Raw genomic sequence first — 17,487 nt, 5'->3', positions numbered from 1 at the left:
TGGCTTGAGAAATTGAAATTTAAAACATTTATATTTCATACCTTTGACACACATTTGCAGCTTTAGAAACAATAAACTGGTTTAGAAATTTACGACTTTATTTGCTTTATTACAGGTTTCGTACAAAGTAGGATGTCTTCTCAAATACGAGAAATTACACACGAAACAGAATTATTGAGGAAGAGCGGGTAACAATTTCCCTGAGCACAGCCCGAATCCAATTCTATAGCCATCGCCGACACAGTAACCTGGAAAAAACGGTAATCGGTCAGACTATAGACTTCTTGAACTATTTAAACGAGAAGGTGAACGCACCGCGAATGAAAACTTCGTCGCCGTCTTGGAGGAACTTCCTGCTGGTTCCATCTTTCAACTGCACGGCTCGAGTACCTTTCCAGGATAACTCGAGCATGGAGCCAAAGGAGTCAGAGGACTAAACCACAGGAGAAAGGGTTAATACGACGAGTAATTCGATCATTTAATTTCAGCTGTTGCCGATAAATAAAAATTTGGGACGCACCTCGCCGCTTATTGTGCCCGAAGCCATTAAATCGCCTGGATTGATATTGCATCCGGTTACGGTGTGGTGAGCTAATTGCTGCTGGGGTGTCCAGTACTGGTATTTATAGTTGCTGCGGCAAACGGTGGTGACGACACCGCTTGGAGCTGTTATACGTAACAACCACGTTACGAACTTAGTAATTATAATATTTGTTTAATATAAAAGTATTTAACAGCCATGTGTTTAAGGGGGCACTCTCTCTGGGGGTCAAAAGTAGATTCTTTTTATATCCTCATTGTTTAAGGTTTTTAAAATGTTTTTACTAAATTATACTAAGAAGATTTGAAAAATATCATAGTTATAATCTTTATATAACGAGCTGGTCCGTTAGAATGATGGAATACACAATATTTAAGGCATTTTTCTCGAGACGGTGTTTTTTGAGTATGTTAACTCGATGTCTTAACAAGCGCATTTCTGCAGTAGTAGGATATTTTTGATATATTAAACATTACTATTCTACTCGGGCAACTAAAGACACAAACATTTGCAAAAGATCAAAGATTTAAGTTTAAAATGCCGCCATTCGTAAATTTTCTTTTAATACTTTATTCCTTAGTTCATAATCTATAATCTATAGGTTAATTTAGACATCTATAATCTATAATCATATTCGTAATGAATAGAAAAAAGTCATTGATTCGGACCACCAGAGCGATAACTTGTCGCATTCATGACGTGACGTGGAATATTGTTCATAAGTTATGAATCATAACTTTGAAACCATCTAAGCAGGATAATTATAAATTTAATAAAATATTGTATATACATGTATAAGTAACCGTACAAAATTTTAAGAGTTTATGTCAAGTACATTGGCTGTGGAAAAAATGATGAAAATTACCTCGAAACTGTTAACAAAGAAAGGGTACCTTCTTAATGAAAAAATATTCAACAGCCACGTGTCAAAAAATCGTTGCTTATGTTGTTAATTGTCGTCACCTAACTATTGTAACAACAGTGCGTTCTAAAGAAATAGGAATTAATCTTACGTTTAATATCGACTTCCAACTTGATGTCAAAGTTACAGGACTCGCTGTGCTGCAAGTACGGAAATGGAACTGGATCTTGGAGCACGTTGGGCACTTTGAATGGTTCTAGGGCTTCCATGGTAACAACCCACGGGGAAATGGTCGTCCCAAAATTCTTTGCCCCAAATGGGCCCAAGGGGACGTACTCCCATTTTTGTATGTCTCTCGCTGCAAACAGTCACTGAGTTAATCACGATAATAATTTAGTATTGTGATATTGTGTTTTCTAAAATTTATAATTTCGAATAACACAAAAATAGGAATTGTGTAATATTCTTTTGAGCGTGAAAACAAGTTTCTTATTGCAAAATTATAAACGTGCAGATAGTCGAGTCGGTTTATGAGACGAGCAATATCGAAGTTATTTTTGAGAAAGTCCTTTTCAGTATGTACAATTTACACATGTCTTATTCTGTAAAATCTTTCGTTCTCGGCTTCAATAGCAAATGCTGGGTATCATAAATCCCGAAATCGGAAGGGTCCGCTGACCGAGGCCACATAGGTTCACGCTAGATCACGGCTAGTGATGCGCACGAGACGAGATAGATCTCGATCTCGTCTCGATTTCGAGATGCGATTAGTAATGATTTTGAATATTTTTAGAGAAAGCATCTACCGCTGTCCATGTGGTGTAATATTACAGCAAAGTCATATTCTCGTTCATTGCTTGAACAAATATTGTTAATAATTAATGTAACTATTATCAGAAATTAATTTTTATTCCAGCTAACAGATATAACAATATAGACAAATTTCTCACGATTACTGTGTTCAATACTTATTCTGAACCGTGATTCTTATTAATATTTAATCGAAGACTGAATGTTACTATATGCATTGTAAATAGTCAACTAATTCGGAAATGTACATATTCAATACATTTTAAAGTTTTAGATTATTATACCAATGTTTTTCGAGAAAGTAGTATTTCCGAACACGAAAAGTTGAGAATAAGATATTTTTCTATATTTTAATATCTATTAATTGGAACAATTAAAACTTAATATCTCCGACATAATAAAACATTTGTGATGTATACAGTATTATTCAGTGTTCGATTAAATATTAATAACAATAATGGTTCTGAATAGGTACTCATTCGAGACATTAATCGTGAGATTTTTGTCAATATTCTAATACTTATTGACTGCACCAACTAAATATTAATTTCTGACAACAGTTAAATTAATTATCAACAATACTTATTATTTAAACAATGATGGGGAATATGATTTTGCTGTGATATTAATATTTCAAGAATTGCTGTCTCTTTAGATTCAACGAGCCTTCGACGCGGCCGTCACGTGGTTGTTGTTCGCCCTTCCCCTTCTCTACTTTGAGAGGCACAAGCGAGCCGCGACCCTCGACACAGGTATACGAAGGGCGCGATCTCATTCTTCGACGATCCTTCGATCGGTATGGATCTCGCGATTGCGCGTCTGCGTCTCGTCTCCCTCCTATTTTTGCGTAGTGTAGTTTCCCTTAGTTATCGTAGCTTGGTATTGCTTGCGGGTACCTTAGTTTGGTTTGGTTAGTTTTAAGGCATGTATTTAAGTTAGTTTTAAGGCATGGATGTACGAGTGTTTGCCTCTGTCAAATAATTATTAATCATTTGTTCAATTCTTTTGTTTGTTCGTAGGTCCATGTTGGACTCGCAATTTCGTGCTTCACTTCGGTCACTACTGCTTGACGCTATAACCAGAGTGACCAACCAAGTGACTGGCCGAGATCGGTTGCCGTCCTCCAGTGGGTCTGATTTGAGAGAGGGTCAATCAACGCCTCCGAGGAATCTTCTACTCTCTGTACACGTCCGGCGAAGTCGAGGTTCTCGGCGCGGTGCAGTAAATCCAAAAGTGTAGTGAGACGAGTGCAAGTCGGGTCCTGGACTCCTGACGATGTGCAGGGAGTAGAACTCCGTCTCAGACTTTACGACCGTCAGACATACCTGGTGTCGCCAAGGTCAGGCGTCCCGACGTACACTGTAAGGTCGGGAACGGGCCCTCGACAACAGGTATGCAGGGAGTAGCGTACTGAGCGGAGACATTGATTGTCTTTCTCTCGAACCAGGCCCACCAAGAGGAAACAGGACTGACTCTGTAAGTCTAGTTACATGGTCGCGTCGTGTCGCGATTTCCATTTAGTTTCCATTTAGTTCAAATAATTATTTGCCAGAGTCAGACTTAGACTTTGGAAATCAAAGGGACTTTGTTTTCTTTGATTTCCACGGTTTCGTGTTTAGTATTAAGCTCGTTGACACTATGTAGAGTATGTATCTACGTATATATACTCTATGTAGAGGGTAATCAAAGAAACTTTGATTCCTTCTATCTATCTCCGAGTCTCCAGTCGCAGCAACTTCCACGTAATGAGACCTAGTAATCGGTATTATTCGTGACGAACAATCCTTCGTCGCGAAGAATACCGAGCTAATGGCTGCGAACTTGGAATAAGATCTTTAGATATAAAAAGTACAAAGTGTAAGGTGTAAAGTGTAAGGTGAGATTAGATTTAGATTAACAGGAATATAATTAGTTTTCAGAAAAATTCATTTATATAAATTACGAAAACCCGCTACATCACACGTCACGGACAAACCTTCACGGCCAATTTTGTACCGTTCGAGGAAGGCAGGACGTAGACCAAGTGGGCTATTTAGGTTACCTGATTAGGTTGCGATTTTAACGAACTATCCAATCAGGGTAGTTTTCAGTTGAATGTCCTGTCTGCGATATCCTCGAACCTTCTTCCGAAAAGAAGAAACGGCAGAAGCTCGAAAGACGCGATCGCGAGCACGTCGCTGCATTTCAATAAAACACGATTCCCACGAGCTTGAAAGTTTATATTTTTGAACACCTAACGTTCCTCTATCGCGATTCCGCGAGGCCCCACACAAAGCTTCCTCTTTGCGATTATAAATTATAATTTTGTTCTTTAAAGTGTAATTTCTAAATTTTCAGGTGATTTTGAATCTACCTTTCAATCATTTTTACACTAACGATGAAAAATTGTATTATACGAATGCTATATATGTATATGCATACATATAAATAAGTCAGTCTCATAAGTATTCGTACCCTCTATGTCTATTGAACAAATTTGTCTAAATTAACTGACAGGTATGATGTTTCCAAATAAATGATTCATTGTAAATATGTAAATATATAGACTTCGCACATGCATATATTTATAATAAAAACTTTATTTAGAAACATCAAACCTATCAATTAACTTAGACAAATGTCGTCAACAGACATAAAAGGTATGAATACTTATGGGATTGACTGTATATTAATATATATTTAATAACGTTCAATCATCATGATGATAAACATTGTTATTTTCTATCTTAGGAGCAATTAATTGCAATGATATGTTCGCGAAAAAGCAGAGGTTTTTGATGGTATTGTTAGTTCTTATTAATTCATACTGTTAGTTTTCTCCCGTGTATGTTTAACATTTTACCGCTCCAGTCATTCATGGTAACCATTCCAAATATATGTTCGTTGGCTTTCGATGCTGGGACGGTGTCGCCCACATGTGTTGGAGGTCCTCCAACAAAGAAAGCCACTTCGAGCTCGAAATCCATTAGTCTGGAAGGCCCAAAGACCGGGGCTGCACCTTCTACCGGAAGTGTCTGACCACGTGGTCGTCTTATCGGTGTGCCGGAAACAACAACGGAGCTCGCTCTCCCATGGTAACCAACGGGTAAATATTTCCTATGTTTACATAGATTCTATTAGGTCTTTGAACAAACATTTAAAAACAATACAAATTATCTGAAGCGTGTAATTAAGTAACATTCCGTTTGAAATATAGACTGTAATGTCTCCAGTTCGAAATTAAAATACGAATAATTATTTACACGACTTTGAAAAAATAATCAATAGACACTCCACTAAAAGATAACATTAAAAAGAATAAGATTCACGATCTCCTTGATTTTATCAAATAAATGAAGATTAATAAAATAATATAAGTAAACTTTAACGTTACCGCGGCTAATAATAAGAGTTGATATGACTTTAATTTAGATTTAAAAAAAAATTATAGTAGTACGAATTAATTACCAATTGGGCATCAATGCATTTTCTTTGTCGCGGAACATGATCCCCACATTTGTGGCATGGTGAATAGAAGAATAAAAGTCAGTGTAATCACCGATTTTCGCTGGCAGGTGCATCGTTGCTTCGCTTTGTAGCACGAATGCTCTGCGGGAGAAAATTAAAAGATCATATGAAATCTTACTGCATCTTTTAATAAAAGACTACAAGTTTTCTAATCTTACTTTGATCGCATATCTGGCTCCTGCAACGTGTTATTAACGGCTGCCAACAAGTGTTGGAGTCTGGTTCTTGCTTCTACCCAGGCGGGTCTCCCCAAAGCCATGAAGTCGTTGAGACAATCGCGACGGAAGACATCTTGATTGTTTTTTAACAGTGGCCCGTCGAAAAGGTGAGAGATAACGGAAAGATCTAAAACTTCATCGCCCACTGCTACTCCGATCCTCTTTTGCGGCTGGAAGATTCATGATTTATCATGATACAGTGCGTTACTCGCAATCGATATTACCGTTTGGGAAATGAAGGTGTGACTCGATCGTGTCGAGTCATGCAATTTTCGAATAGTGTGATCAATCGAGTAACTTAGCAAATAAGGAAATCACTGCAAATACCCATTTATACGTTTAACGAAGTCATTAAATGTTTTATTTTATCATTAATTTATGGCATGATTCATCAATTTCGTAATCGTTGTACTTTGTACTCAAAACCTAACAAAGCACTCACGAGTACAGTATAACGGACACTGTGTTTCTATAAGAGAAATTGAGAATCAAAAATTTCACTGAAAAATACAAAATATTTGACCGATAATCGTTTGACCATTTCTAATTGCGCGCCTTTAGTTTAGCTCTTGTCCACAACGTTAGTAGATGGCGTTTCGTTTTAATGAACCGGGAATGCGCAATCTTATCAATAAAATTCAGTAGATAAAACGAAGATTCATGCTTAAATTTAGAAGATAAATATTTCTATTTTAGTAATATTGTTTGATTTCAATAATTATATAATACCCATTCATTCATTAGAGTAATACGTTTCTCAAATTCATATAACCTACAAACATTTCTCGCGACGAGAGTTACATTTCAATCTACAACTAATAAGTTTATGATGCTTTGTGTTCTTGTCTACTTACATTACTCGCAGTTGAGAAGACACCATAGGGAAGATTTTCAATAGGAAACTCGCAATCTCGAGAATATTCTACGAAAGACTTCATCGTTTCAGTTCTTTCGGACGACTGAGACACAGTCTTAAAATTATAAAACGCGTGATAATCACGTAGAGGCTTGTCAAGGTCAACTGGATTTCACTGGATAATTTATGTACATGCTTACGAACGAGCCCCCGGTCCAACTGGTTTCAAATTTTTTCCACGATTCTGTTTGTGTCGATCTGCTAGAAGCGATGAATACTAGAAAATGAAGGAACTAAACGTTTTATTGATTAGAATAAACACAGAAAAAGTTTCAAAATACACATTCATAAATAAAAGTTGTATTCTCACTCTTAATTATGAATATTTATAATTGAAAGTCATACTAACGGACTTAATCATCTTATCAACTTGTATGCTTTGCCATAAATATACATGTAACTTTTGAATTAAATTAATTAATTTTTGGAAAAATAGTATAATCGACTTCGTACACACTTTGTTAGTTATAACAATAAATACATTCGGGGAGTATCAAAGTTCATATTCTTTAGTCATTATGAAGAGAAGTATGCAATCAAATGCAAATGCAAAGTAATGTAGAACAATAATTAAATAAATTTGAAAAACGAATAAATTTAAGACTGGTACATTAAGTGTTGTAGTTAAGTTATTCGACTTCGTCCTCTTATAAAGAAAACCAACTTACTCGAATGTCCTTGGATATGTTTCAATTAAATGTCACGTCATGAATATTACATATTATTATGTCATTTTATGTGTTTTGATCGTCTCGTTAATTTTTATGTTTCCGTTTACATATGTGTACAAGGTGTTCGTCTGAATGATCCACACAATTTTTCAGGTATTTTCAATAATTTCACATAAAAATGTTTTAAACAAAAACTAATTTGTGTTCAGTCGGTTAAACATTTTAACGTAGAAAATTCCAAACAAACATTTTTTTTATAAAATGTCAAGGTCACCTCATATTTCTCAATCATATGTATTTCTTTAACTCTTGAGGTGATCGCTATTTGAAACATTTTTCGCTATGTATGATAAATATTGTCGTAAATCGTGGGTGATAATTTTTTCTGAACCCACCGTGCATACATAATATAGTGATATAAAATTTGGAATAATTAGTAGAATTACAATACACCTCAACTAAATTGTAAAAAATGAAAAAGACGAGAAACTGACGTAACATGCATTCAGAATTCGGAATAACAGCAGTTTATTAGACATTGATATACAGTGGATAATAAGGTCAATTAGGTTGATAGGTGGTACTCGTCGTACAACAAGATCACGACGTGCTAGCAAACGTCGTGCTACATCGCCGCGTGTTTCATCGCAAAGTCCATATTTGTTTCGCTCTTTGTCGTCAGTAGATATACATATACATATTTATATATATATATATAATTATTTTCTCACCTATGTATATATATAAATGTATTTTTCTTTTCTGTCAGTTACGTACAATGTATAAGGATAGGTTTCCCGACGTTCGCGAGGCTCTCTCTAAATTGTTTAATATTCTCATCGTTATGGAAGACGTGGGATTTTGTTGTTGTTTCACCTTACTCCGTCGCCAACTTAGACTAATAATTAACGATATTGAGGTCAGGGTCGTTCGCCCCGGGTCAGTTTGACGTATAATCACAAGGAAAGGAATTGACCGTTGTGAATTATGCTTGTGCCAATTTCGTCGGTGTTCCAACAGATTCTGACGACAACGACGGAAATTAGTTCTGTTCAATCGTGCGGGTGCGTTGTGCAGCTACTTAGAACGAAATGTGCGTGAAGTAACGTTTCGAAAAAGGTGCAATATCGTGCTGATAACGCTAATGCTAACGAGTCGCTAGCCGCTTTAAAGGTGCGAAGTTACGAAAACAAAGGCGCGTAACGACGCAGTAAATTGTGCGGCGAATAACAATAATATATAATAGCGTAAAGTGCAGTAAGATAACAATGTCGCAAGAATTGAATACGAATCATGGCGATCGAAATGCCACGCAAGACTTAGACAAATTTTCTGTACAGCGATAATAACATATAACAGTTTGAAATAGTCACTTCAGTCTTTCACTTGTCACAATGTTATGTGAAAGAACCGAAATGATTTCACTGTTTAACATAATAGTTGTTGTCAGCAGTGATGCCTGATTTTATTACCTCGATAGTAATTCATTGTTTCATTATTTTAGCAAGTTAAAGTTATATTGTAAAAAGTAATGAAATAAGGAAACCTTTTATTTGGAATAGTATCTCAATCAATGTTAATTCAAACGTGCCTAGGCTATTTCTCGTATTGAATTCCAACAACGGCGATAACAAATATCGGCGTAACGTGCTTACAAGCCTGTAGCGTGCATTACATATATATGTATATATATATTAGGTGTACTGGAAAGTAATGTCGTTTCTTTTACATTAAATTCAAACAAATTTTTTATAAATTTCTATTTTTAATTATTAATTGTATAATCGCTCCCGCTATCAATAGCCTTTTGCCATCTAGTGTGCAAATTGTCAATGCCAGATCGAAAAAAATCAATGAGCTGATGAATGATAAACAAGTATTTAAAATTTGCAAAAACATTATTTTCCAGTTCACCTAATACAAGCGACCGATTCGCGAGCCTGTCTCAGATGAAATGGGCACAAGAACAATATAGAAAACAATCTCGAGCAACAGCAGCCACATGGCTACTCGTATACTCGATATGTTTACATTCACGAATGACGTTAGATCCTTACACCTGCCGTACGCGAATTAAAGGTTGAAGGTCTCTACGGAAACAGGATCGTTGCGCACTCCCTTTATCCATACAAACGACATACAATCTTTCTTATAGGAATATCTCGCGTGGTATATCTTCGATTTTAGGGCAACACGTGCGATCACGAGGCAAACTCGGCCATTTTGGTTGGCAGTACCTTTTAACGCCGATAAAATTGTGGACAATTAACAACGGTTCGATAGAATGACTCTTGCAGGTATCCGGTATCGTGGTCAGACGACTGTTCCTCTGGTTTTTCTTCTTTCAAAAATACACATCTCTCACCCCCTCCCCCTTCTCTCTATCGTCTAAAGCAGGTGCTCTCTGCGCAGAATATCAGTTTCAAGTTTCGTGCGGGGTAAACGACTATCGACGACTTGGGTAAACGTCGACGGGAAAAGGAAACGGTAAATTCGTTAGATTTAAGTACAATAAATACATCCTTCGTTAACATTTACACCTAGATATATCTTGTAATTTACTTAAGACCTAGACTCGTCATTCTCTTTGTTACTCAATGGCTAGTGAATCGAAATTTATAGAGTCGTTCGGTTCTTCAGTGTTTCTTTTTTTCTCCCTTTTTCTTTTGTCGAACAGATTGAAATTCTTTCGTCGTTTCTCTTTCACGGGCGAAAGTATCGTAATTAGTTCTAAAAAAGAAGAAAAGTGACGATCGGTTTCATTTTTGTCTGTTCGATAGAAATAAATTGACGAGTGATGTATGGCGAGCTACAGAGTGACACAGTTGTCCAAAAAGTATCCCAAGAAGACGATACGACGCAATCAGGACCAATTACAATGAGTGTACAAAAGTAATCGACGAACTAAATGATAACCGTTCGCGCGAATACTTGAAAAAGCATGTACTTTCATGGGTTTGTGTTTTGTATTTTAAAATCTCAACGCTAAATATATATATTTATATATATATATATAATATACGCTTTGTTTTTTATATATTTATACTTTTTTTTTTAAATACATTTATACTCTTTTTTTATAGTTTTCTATATATTATTAAATAGTACTCTCCATTCGGTGAAACTTTTCAACAGTAAATAATAACATATACGTACGATTTGTATAATAATGGATGCAGGCCATTCTCTTTTATATATCCGCAAACGATCGATAAGTAACAAATTCATTTTAGTCTCTCAACAAAGTAACGCGCGGCACCGACAATTCATTTATCGTCTAAACACGAAATTAATTAATACCATAATTATCCTATCGTAATTATCCCCCGTAGTGTACCGTTCCAAGTAAAAATATTTTGTACCTCTTCCCACTGTTAGTCGTTCGTCGCATCTTGCGCCAGCGAACACTGAACAGCGACATCGAATTTGAGAAAGTTTAACGTTGATTTATTGTCCGTGTGAACCTTAAATAGAGCATTATTTGTATCATGATCGATCTCGATCCTATTCTTTCGTTTCTCTTTCAGCGTGCATGAACTTGTCAACGTTTCAGTCGAAACGGAGCTGTCCTTTCCCTTTTTGGAACCGACGTGATGGACCAGTTCTCGGAGATTTTCAAATAGTAATAATTAGAAGTACGCATTTTATTGCATTAATAGGTGCATTTAGATGAAAGTTTAATATGTACTTTATTTTCCAGAAACAGATTCAGAGTGGAATGTAAGAAAGAAGCTGTAAAAAGGATGCTCTCATTGTTTGCGCTATATTTTTGACACTGTGCAGTATTTCGTACAAGTAATATTTCTTTATTAATTGATTTTGAAGGAAAGAGGTATACCCGCGATGAAGACTTTACGATAATTAGGACCGGAAATATGAAATGAAAATAAAATAAATACTGAACTAATTGTATTCTGGTTGTGAATATAAAAAGTAGAATGCAGAGTTGAAGTTAGCTGTTTTATATTTATTATGTGAGCAAATATGTTGTATCAGAAATTATTCCAAAATATAATTCATTTCTCATCAAAAATATTTATTTGTATAAAGTTGCTGTTTAAGATCTATAAAATATTTTGCTCAGAAATATATATATAAGAAGATATATCCTCTTTTTAATCAAGAAAGATTGATATTTGGTATACAGAAACATTTCAATTTATATCTTTAAGATGGATACAACTCTTATAAGGTAAAAGATAGATATCAATGAAAATGAAATAAAATTTGAATAATTCAAACGATTAAAACAAATACTGTGCAAAATCTGTACAGCGTCGAAAATATATAAAACTGGGAGTGTACCATCTTTTCTTTACATTCTCCTTCGAAATTTGTACGTACAAAATGATGAAGTACAATCAAATTCTCATCTAAATACAACCATTAATTCTAATTGTTGCATTTTTATCTCAGTGGGCTGGAGTTGTGGAACATATCTCGATCGATAAAACTAAAATCAAACCATAACTGAATTCGATCTACCGAAGCGCAACTATTTTACAATTGCTTCATTCTACTGCATTATTTCATTCTAGTGATAACAGTACAGCACTGAGGAATGAAAACTAGTAACATTTACGGCCGGAAGCATCGCTAGAGTACTGTAACTCGACTCTTTCGTTTCTCGGTTATACTTACAAATCTAGAGAACTTACGTGCTATGAGTATCTCGATCATCAGCAGTTTTTTTGTTAATACGTTGAAGAAGCATTTGTCATACTACTACGAACGATGATTTGCTGACCGACTCTCTCCCTTCGCTCGATTCTGAGTATGTTTAAAAATATCGACAGTGTTTCCAGTTAAGCAAATTTTCAAGTTACCTGCCTTTTTAACCAGTGGCACACTCCAAGGTGCAAGGCAGCAAGTACAGATATTTTTTAATTATTGAAATTTTGTCATATGAAAATTATACCTCAGAAGAAGTGAGGTGTCGCGGATAGTTATGATTTGTTGTAATTCTTTTTATCTGTAATTATCTTAAAATGTACATATTTTACATGCATTTGGAACGGAAATAAATTTTACATGGAAAAGTTAAATATACTACCTTCCTATCTTTTTTCTAACAATGTTTCACGAAAGAATGTACTGTGACGTATTTATCTTCATTAATTTTTAATTGCAACCCCTGCTAAGTTTTCGAGTGCGCCACTGTCTTCAACCGCTCGCCAAGAAAAATATTCGAAAACTCTACCCAACCAAGTATCGTTATTGACAAATTTTACTATCGATCAACGTTATTGGCCTCAGAATTTCAATTCGCAGACGTTTAAATAAATCTAGAAATTCTGCGAGTGCTGTCCATAACACTAGGAAGAAATTATTCGAAATTCTTCGATGGAGATTAATTCAGTGCCGATCGTTGTTCAAAAATACTTGCGCGACTATTCGGAAAGAAAGAAGAGAGCTGGTGTCTGCGCCTTAAATTAGCTAACCATGATTCGCGAATTCGAGTTTTGGCCTCCGTATTTTTGTACACGTAATGAAACGCGACGGCGGTTCTCCTGATCACCGATGAATCTCTAAATATATCAGGAGGATTGACTTTCGACTCTATGTCGCGATCATCGACTGCTTCGACCGCGACTGATTGCGCAATTAATAAGAACGGACAGGTTTCTTACAGATCGTGACCTAACCGATCCATCTCGGCCAACAGAAAGTCGACATCTGCTTCCGTCACCGCGGCGCTCGAGATTATGTTCCTGAAGAAGTTAGGTCGTCGGTCGTCCGGTTGGTAACCGACCATCAGCGTCCCAGCCTGCATCATGCGACCTTTCAGGATCGGGCATATCTGTGGAGCAAATTATCGTTTCATTTATTGCGTAACACTGTATTGTCTATGGAAAATAACAGATTTGTTGCGATAAGTCATGTTGAATTATTATTTAGCAAATTCAACGAAATAGATGTTAAGTTTGTTAACTGGAGTAAAATTAGTAAAAGATCAATTGCGATTCTTTCCTGCCTCCTTTTGTTTCATTGACACATTCGCGACTGCTGACGTGAATTCACTTCACTTCAAATTCTATTCTTTTTATTTTATGCAAAATCTTTTTATTTTATACACTACATATTTACAACGTTGATATTTCAAAATATATTTTGTCATTTTTATCTTCGCCCTAACGATACAAATTTGCGATGTCCAGCTTCAGAATTTTATTATTTTTGTCAGCATTAGAAACGTAAAATATCTGCCGGTCGCGAATATGTTAAAAGTATTAAGGTTTACCAAAGTAGTAACAACCCTCTGCGTTATAACGCATTAAAAAACAATATATTACAATGAAATTTAGCGCAGTTGTCACATTTGCAACGCATTCACGTATTTGGAGAGAGTGGTGCAATATCTGTGGCCAGTACTGTACAGATTGCTTGTCATATTCCAAAAAAACATTATAACAAATAATAAATTCTGGACAATCATAGTCTAGAGACGCGGTAGCGTCTCGGAGCCAAGTACGTGAAAAATTATCCGACACCGCGTATATATGGTATACTTAATATAAATGTTCAAACAACAAGATCTGTTTCGCTGCGCGACGCATGAGAATAACGGGTCCAAGTGAATCGAGACGTACCTGATCAGACATGACCAGCTGGCCGCCGATGGCCGAAAGAAAACACGTTTTGTAATTTTTATCTTTGCCCTAACGTTACAAATTTGCGATGCCCAGCTTCAGAAACGTAAAATATCTGCCGGTTGCGAATGTGTTAAAAAGTTCAGTCCTGATGTCCATCCGAAATGCATATTGTTTATTTTCCCACTTATATAATCCCACTACAGAATATTCCCACTTATATAAATATTTAACTTTCTTTTTTTCATTTGGGAATAATCCAAAAGATTTCAGAGATCTTCTTAATTCAAAATGTAACGAGAGAATGGAGTGAAATATTATTCTCACGTCTGCCAATATCTTGATCTTCTCAGGACCATGTGGCATGTTCCTAACGCGTGTTGGCAAGTACCAGAAGCAGCAGTTCACCATTTCTGGTTCGAGTATCAAGTAATACTTGTCAGGCATTTGCTTGATCCGCCTGACCATGTATTCTGTAAGTTCCATCAGTCGATCCATATGTTTCTCAAATCCCTCTGTACCCTGTAACAGAATACTGCCATAAATGCACTGGAATTATGACCAGTCGCGTGATTTTAGCCCTCGACGTGCACTCATTTCTGTTTATTAATATTAAATTGCAAATGAATAATTGTCAGCTAACGATGCTTTTCATTTTCGCCGCTAAGAAGTATCGAGGGAAGTTCGTGTTCGAAATAACTTTCAGAAAGACAAAGAATTTCTTCAAGCTTTGAAAACAACCCTCATATGTGTTTCCCTATTTATGAGTATACCTTGATGACTAGAGTAGTTATAACAAAATGATTAGAATAAACAATGAATGTTTTTGTATGCTTTTTAAGGGTAATTTATTAAAATTTGTTTGTTCTAATGAACAAATTCCTCACTAATCTCATTTAAATTAATTTTAATTTTTCCTCTCGTTAAAAACCTTATTATTAATCATTATTAGACTGCTGATGTTTATGCAAATTAATATTTTAACAAATGCAGAGAAAGCATTGAAACGTAAATGAAAATATGTCCTATATTCTAAATGGTATAACATGTGTATTATACTTGATATTTTATATACTTTTGCATTTTTCGATCCATATCATCGATCTCTCATCGATCTCATATTTCCAGATGCCATAATTGCATAAACATCCGCAGTCTACTCATTATAAACCATTATAAATGAAGATGTGTATGTTAAAGTTATCGATTAAAGCTCCAACAAATATAAACAATTTCAAAAGAATGGAAATTTTCGCAGTTATCGGACATTTCTTGTTAGTTCTATCCCTAACATTATATCCTCCACTTGTCCACGAAAACGTGACGATGACAAACAATAAAAGCAACTCGTTCAATCGGCTTCGTCTGAAATTCAATTTAAAAATCCTCTCAGAGGGTGACGTCTATGGTTCCAAAGCAAAACGTCAAGCTCCGTTATTCTCGATTCATACCATTCAACCCGGTCGTTTACCTTTGCGCGCCATTGCAGCCAGAGCTTGAAAATGTCATTGTGACGTCCGCATTGAATCACCTTATCGCCAGTGTCGTATTTCACGTCGTAGAGTTTGTCCGTCATGAACAAATACTCGGCGGACATTTGGTTGCAGCTAATCAGCAGGCCCTGCAACATAAAGCGGCGTTGCATAGCGGAAGAAGGGTGGAGAGAAGCCCGTCATCCTACCGCTCCTGTTCTTCCAATCCCGTGGCTGAACAATGCGCGTTTCGTGCCGCGTTTGGAAAAGTTTCTGATTGACAGCCGCGAAAAGGAATAAACGGACGGTACCTGGGTCGATATGGGGCTCAACTCATGCGCAGGAAGAGGGAAACTGAGGGATATTGAATTTACAAAATGGCGATTGGGTGACACTCCGCCGCCCACGCTGCCGCCATTGCGTCCTCGCGGTTTCACGACTTTTCGACTCTCTCGTAAAAGTTAACCGCCAGCTTATGGCCGGGCGTGTACCATTCGTCGAGTGAATTGAGCACCGTTTAGGATTTCTCGACGGTCGAATGCTAACGTCAGGCTAAGCGGTGATCGAACGCAAGGCCAGCAGAGTAATAGTTTTGTATTCTGCACTGTAAATTGAAATGCAGTTTCTGCTTCATCCGTCATTTTATGTAGATTTTGTATTTTGTAAATTCTTAATTACCATTACGTAATGATTACTTTGACCAAGTAATTAAATAATTGCTATTACAATTCCTCTGTCGTATGTAATAGAATTTTTAATTACTTAACTACTACCAGTAATCCAATTACTTTTTAATAACTTCTTCTAACTGCCCAGAAAGTAATTAAAAGGTAATTGTAAGTAATTTTTTAATTACTTTCGAATAATTGCATTTACATGGACAGTAATTGTTAAAAGTAATGAATACTGTCTTCCAATTACTTTTAATTAATTTTAACTACTTTTGCCACCGATTTTGGCAGTAATCAAGAATTATTTAAATAACTATTTTCTAATTCAAAAGTAATTATTCCAAATTGTAATGGATATAAAAGTAATCATTACTTTACAACTCTGCTTTAGCCTATACCGATGTGTGAGACACGTGATAAGCAATTGAAAGAGAACATGAACAGCATTAAAACTACCGAAGCCAATGTAGGTGTCCATGTAATTAAACGAAGAACAAAATAATTTATTAATAAATCTGATCCTCTATTACAGTAGTTGTCCCCTAAAATTAGAGTACAACTAATGTTAACCCCTTAACACATAACAACACGTGAGATTTGTGGTACAAAATTGAAGTCGAATATAAAGAACACAAGTCAGATACGTCGTATGAACGTGCATAAGGGAATTTATACCTGATTAAGGGGTTAATAATACATTAGCTTCGAGTGACGCACATGTACAGATTGAATCCCGATGACGTACATCCGTGTCATTGAGATTTTCATGCCTGACAATGTGCATATGATGTTTTAGGCCACTGTATTGTTAGAGGATTTACAGATAGGACTTTACAAGGTAGTCATTTGAAATAAAGGTAGGAATACACGGAAGAGGGAATGTTCAGTATGGTTCGGGCACTCGAGTTGAGTAAACATGAAGTTGAATTTGACAACGTATTATGGACTAGCGATAACCCAAAATACGAATTCACTAGAAGAAATGAAGAAAGCTATTTGTGACACATTTTATCAGCCAGTCTCTACTGGTAATAAGCTATAACATATGAATCCTCATGCTGGTGCGACATGGTAGAGGGTGTTCCTGTCGTCGCGCTGAGCCCGAAGGAAAGTTAGAGTACTATACTCGTAAGTCACCGTTTACAGAGAAAATTTAAAATACAATTAAATTCACATATAGAAGTTTATCCACAGAAAATTTATTAGAGCGTTGTTTGGAAGAAAACACG

The 17,487-nt window shown here is 36.0% G+C and overlaps 2 protein-coding genes across 3 annotated transcripts in view; both read right to left on the bottom strand.

Moving 5' to 3' along the window:
- Nucleotides 1-76: 76 nt before the first annotated feature.
- LOC128894260 (fumarylacetoacetase) lies at nucleotides 77-6,928 on the bottom strand. Its single transcript, XM_054155913.1, has 8 exons — nucleotides 6,793-6,928; nucleotides 5,879-6,108; nucleotides 5,661-5,801; nucleotides 5,056-5,309; nucleotides 1,555-1,761; nucleotides 521-666; nucleotides 316-433; nucleotides 77-248 (listed from the first exon to the last, which is right to left on the bottom strand). The coding sequence occupies exons 1-8, from the start codon at nucleotides 6,874-6,876 to the stop codon at nucleotides 172-174; spliced, it is 1,257 nt and encodes a 418-aa protein (XP_054011888.1). The 5' UTR covers nucleotides 6,877-6,928; the 3' UTR covers nucleotides 77-171.
- Nucleotides 6,929-8,036: 1,108 nt separating this feature from the next.
- The window catches only part of LOC128894246 (glutamate decarboxylase), a 44,696-nt gene continuing 35,245 nt past the window's right edge, over nucleotides 8,037-17,487 (bottom strand). For both annotated transcript variants that reach the window (XM_054155888.1, XM_054155889.1), the window contains 3 exons: nucleotides 15,587-15,736; nucleotides 14,443-14,637; nucleotides 8,037-13,325 (listed from right to left, as the gene is read on the bottom strand). In XM_054155888.1, the coding sequence (XP_054011863.1) occupies nucleotides 13,152-13,325; nucleotides 14,443-14,637; nucleotides 15,587-15,736 (519 nt within the window). In that variant the 3' untranslated portion in view covers nucleotides 8,037-13,151. The remainder of the gene's footprint in view (nucleotides 13,326-14,442; nucleotides 14,638-15,586; nucleotides 15,737-17,487) is intronic.

This window comes from Hylaeus anthracinus, unplaced genomic scaffold, assembly GCF_026225885.1.
Source record: "Hylaeus anthracinus isolate JK02 unplaced genomic scaffold, UHH_iyHylAnth1.0_haploid 3, whole genome shotgun sequence".
Lineage (NCBI taxonomy): Eukaryota > Metazoa > Arthropoda > Insecta > Hymenoptera > Colletidae > Hylaeus > Hylaeus anthracinus.
Note: the sequence above shows the minus strand (reverse complement) of the source record. Positions and strands in the feature narration are given on the sequence as shown.

Excerpts from the sequence above, each read along its gene's own strand:
- LOC128894260 (XM_054155913.1), bottom strand. The coding sequence starts at position 6,876 with ATGAAGTCTTTCGTAGAATATTCTCGAGATTGCGAGTTTCCTATTGAA. Across the intron at positions 5,802-5,878 it reads GAGCCAGATATGCGATCAAA|AGCATTCGTGCTACAAAGCG; the intron begins GTAAGATTAGAA and ends TTTCTCCCGCAG. Across the intron at positions 5,310-5,660 it reads AATGCATTGATGCCCAATTG|GAAATATTTACCCGTTGGTT; the intron begins GTAATTAATTCG and ends ATGTAAACATAG.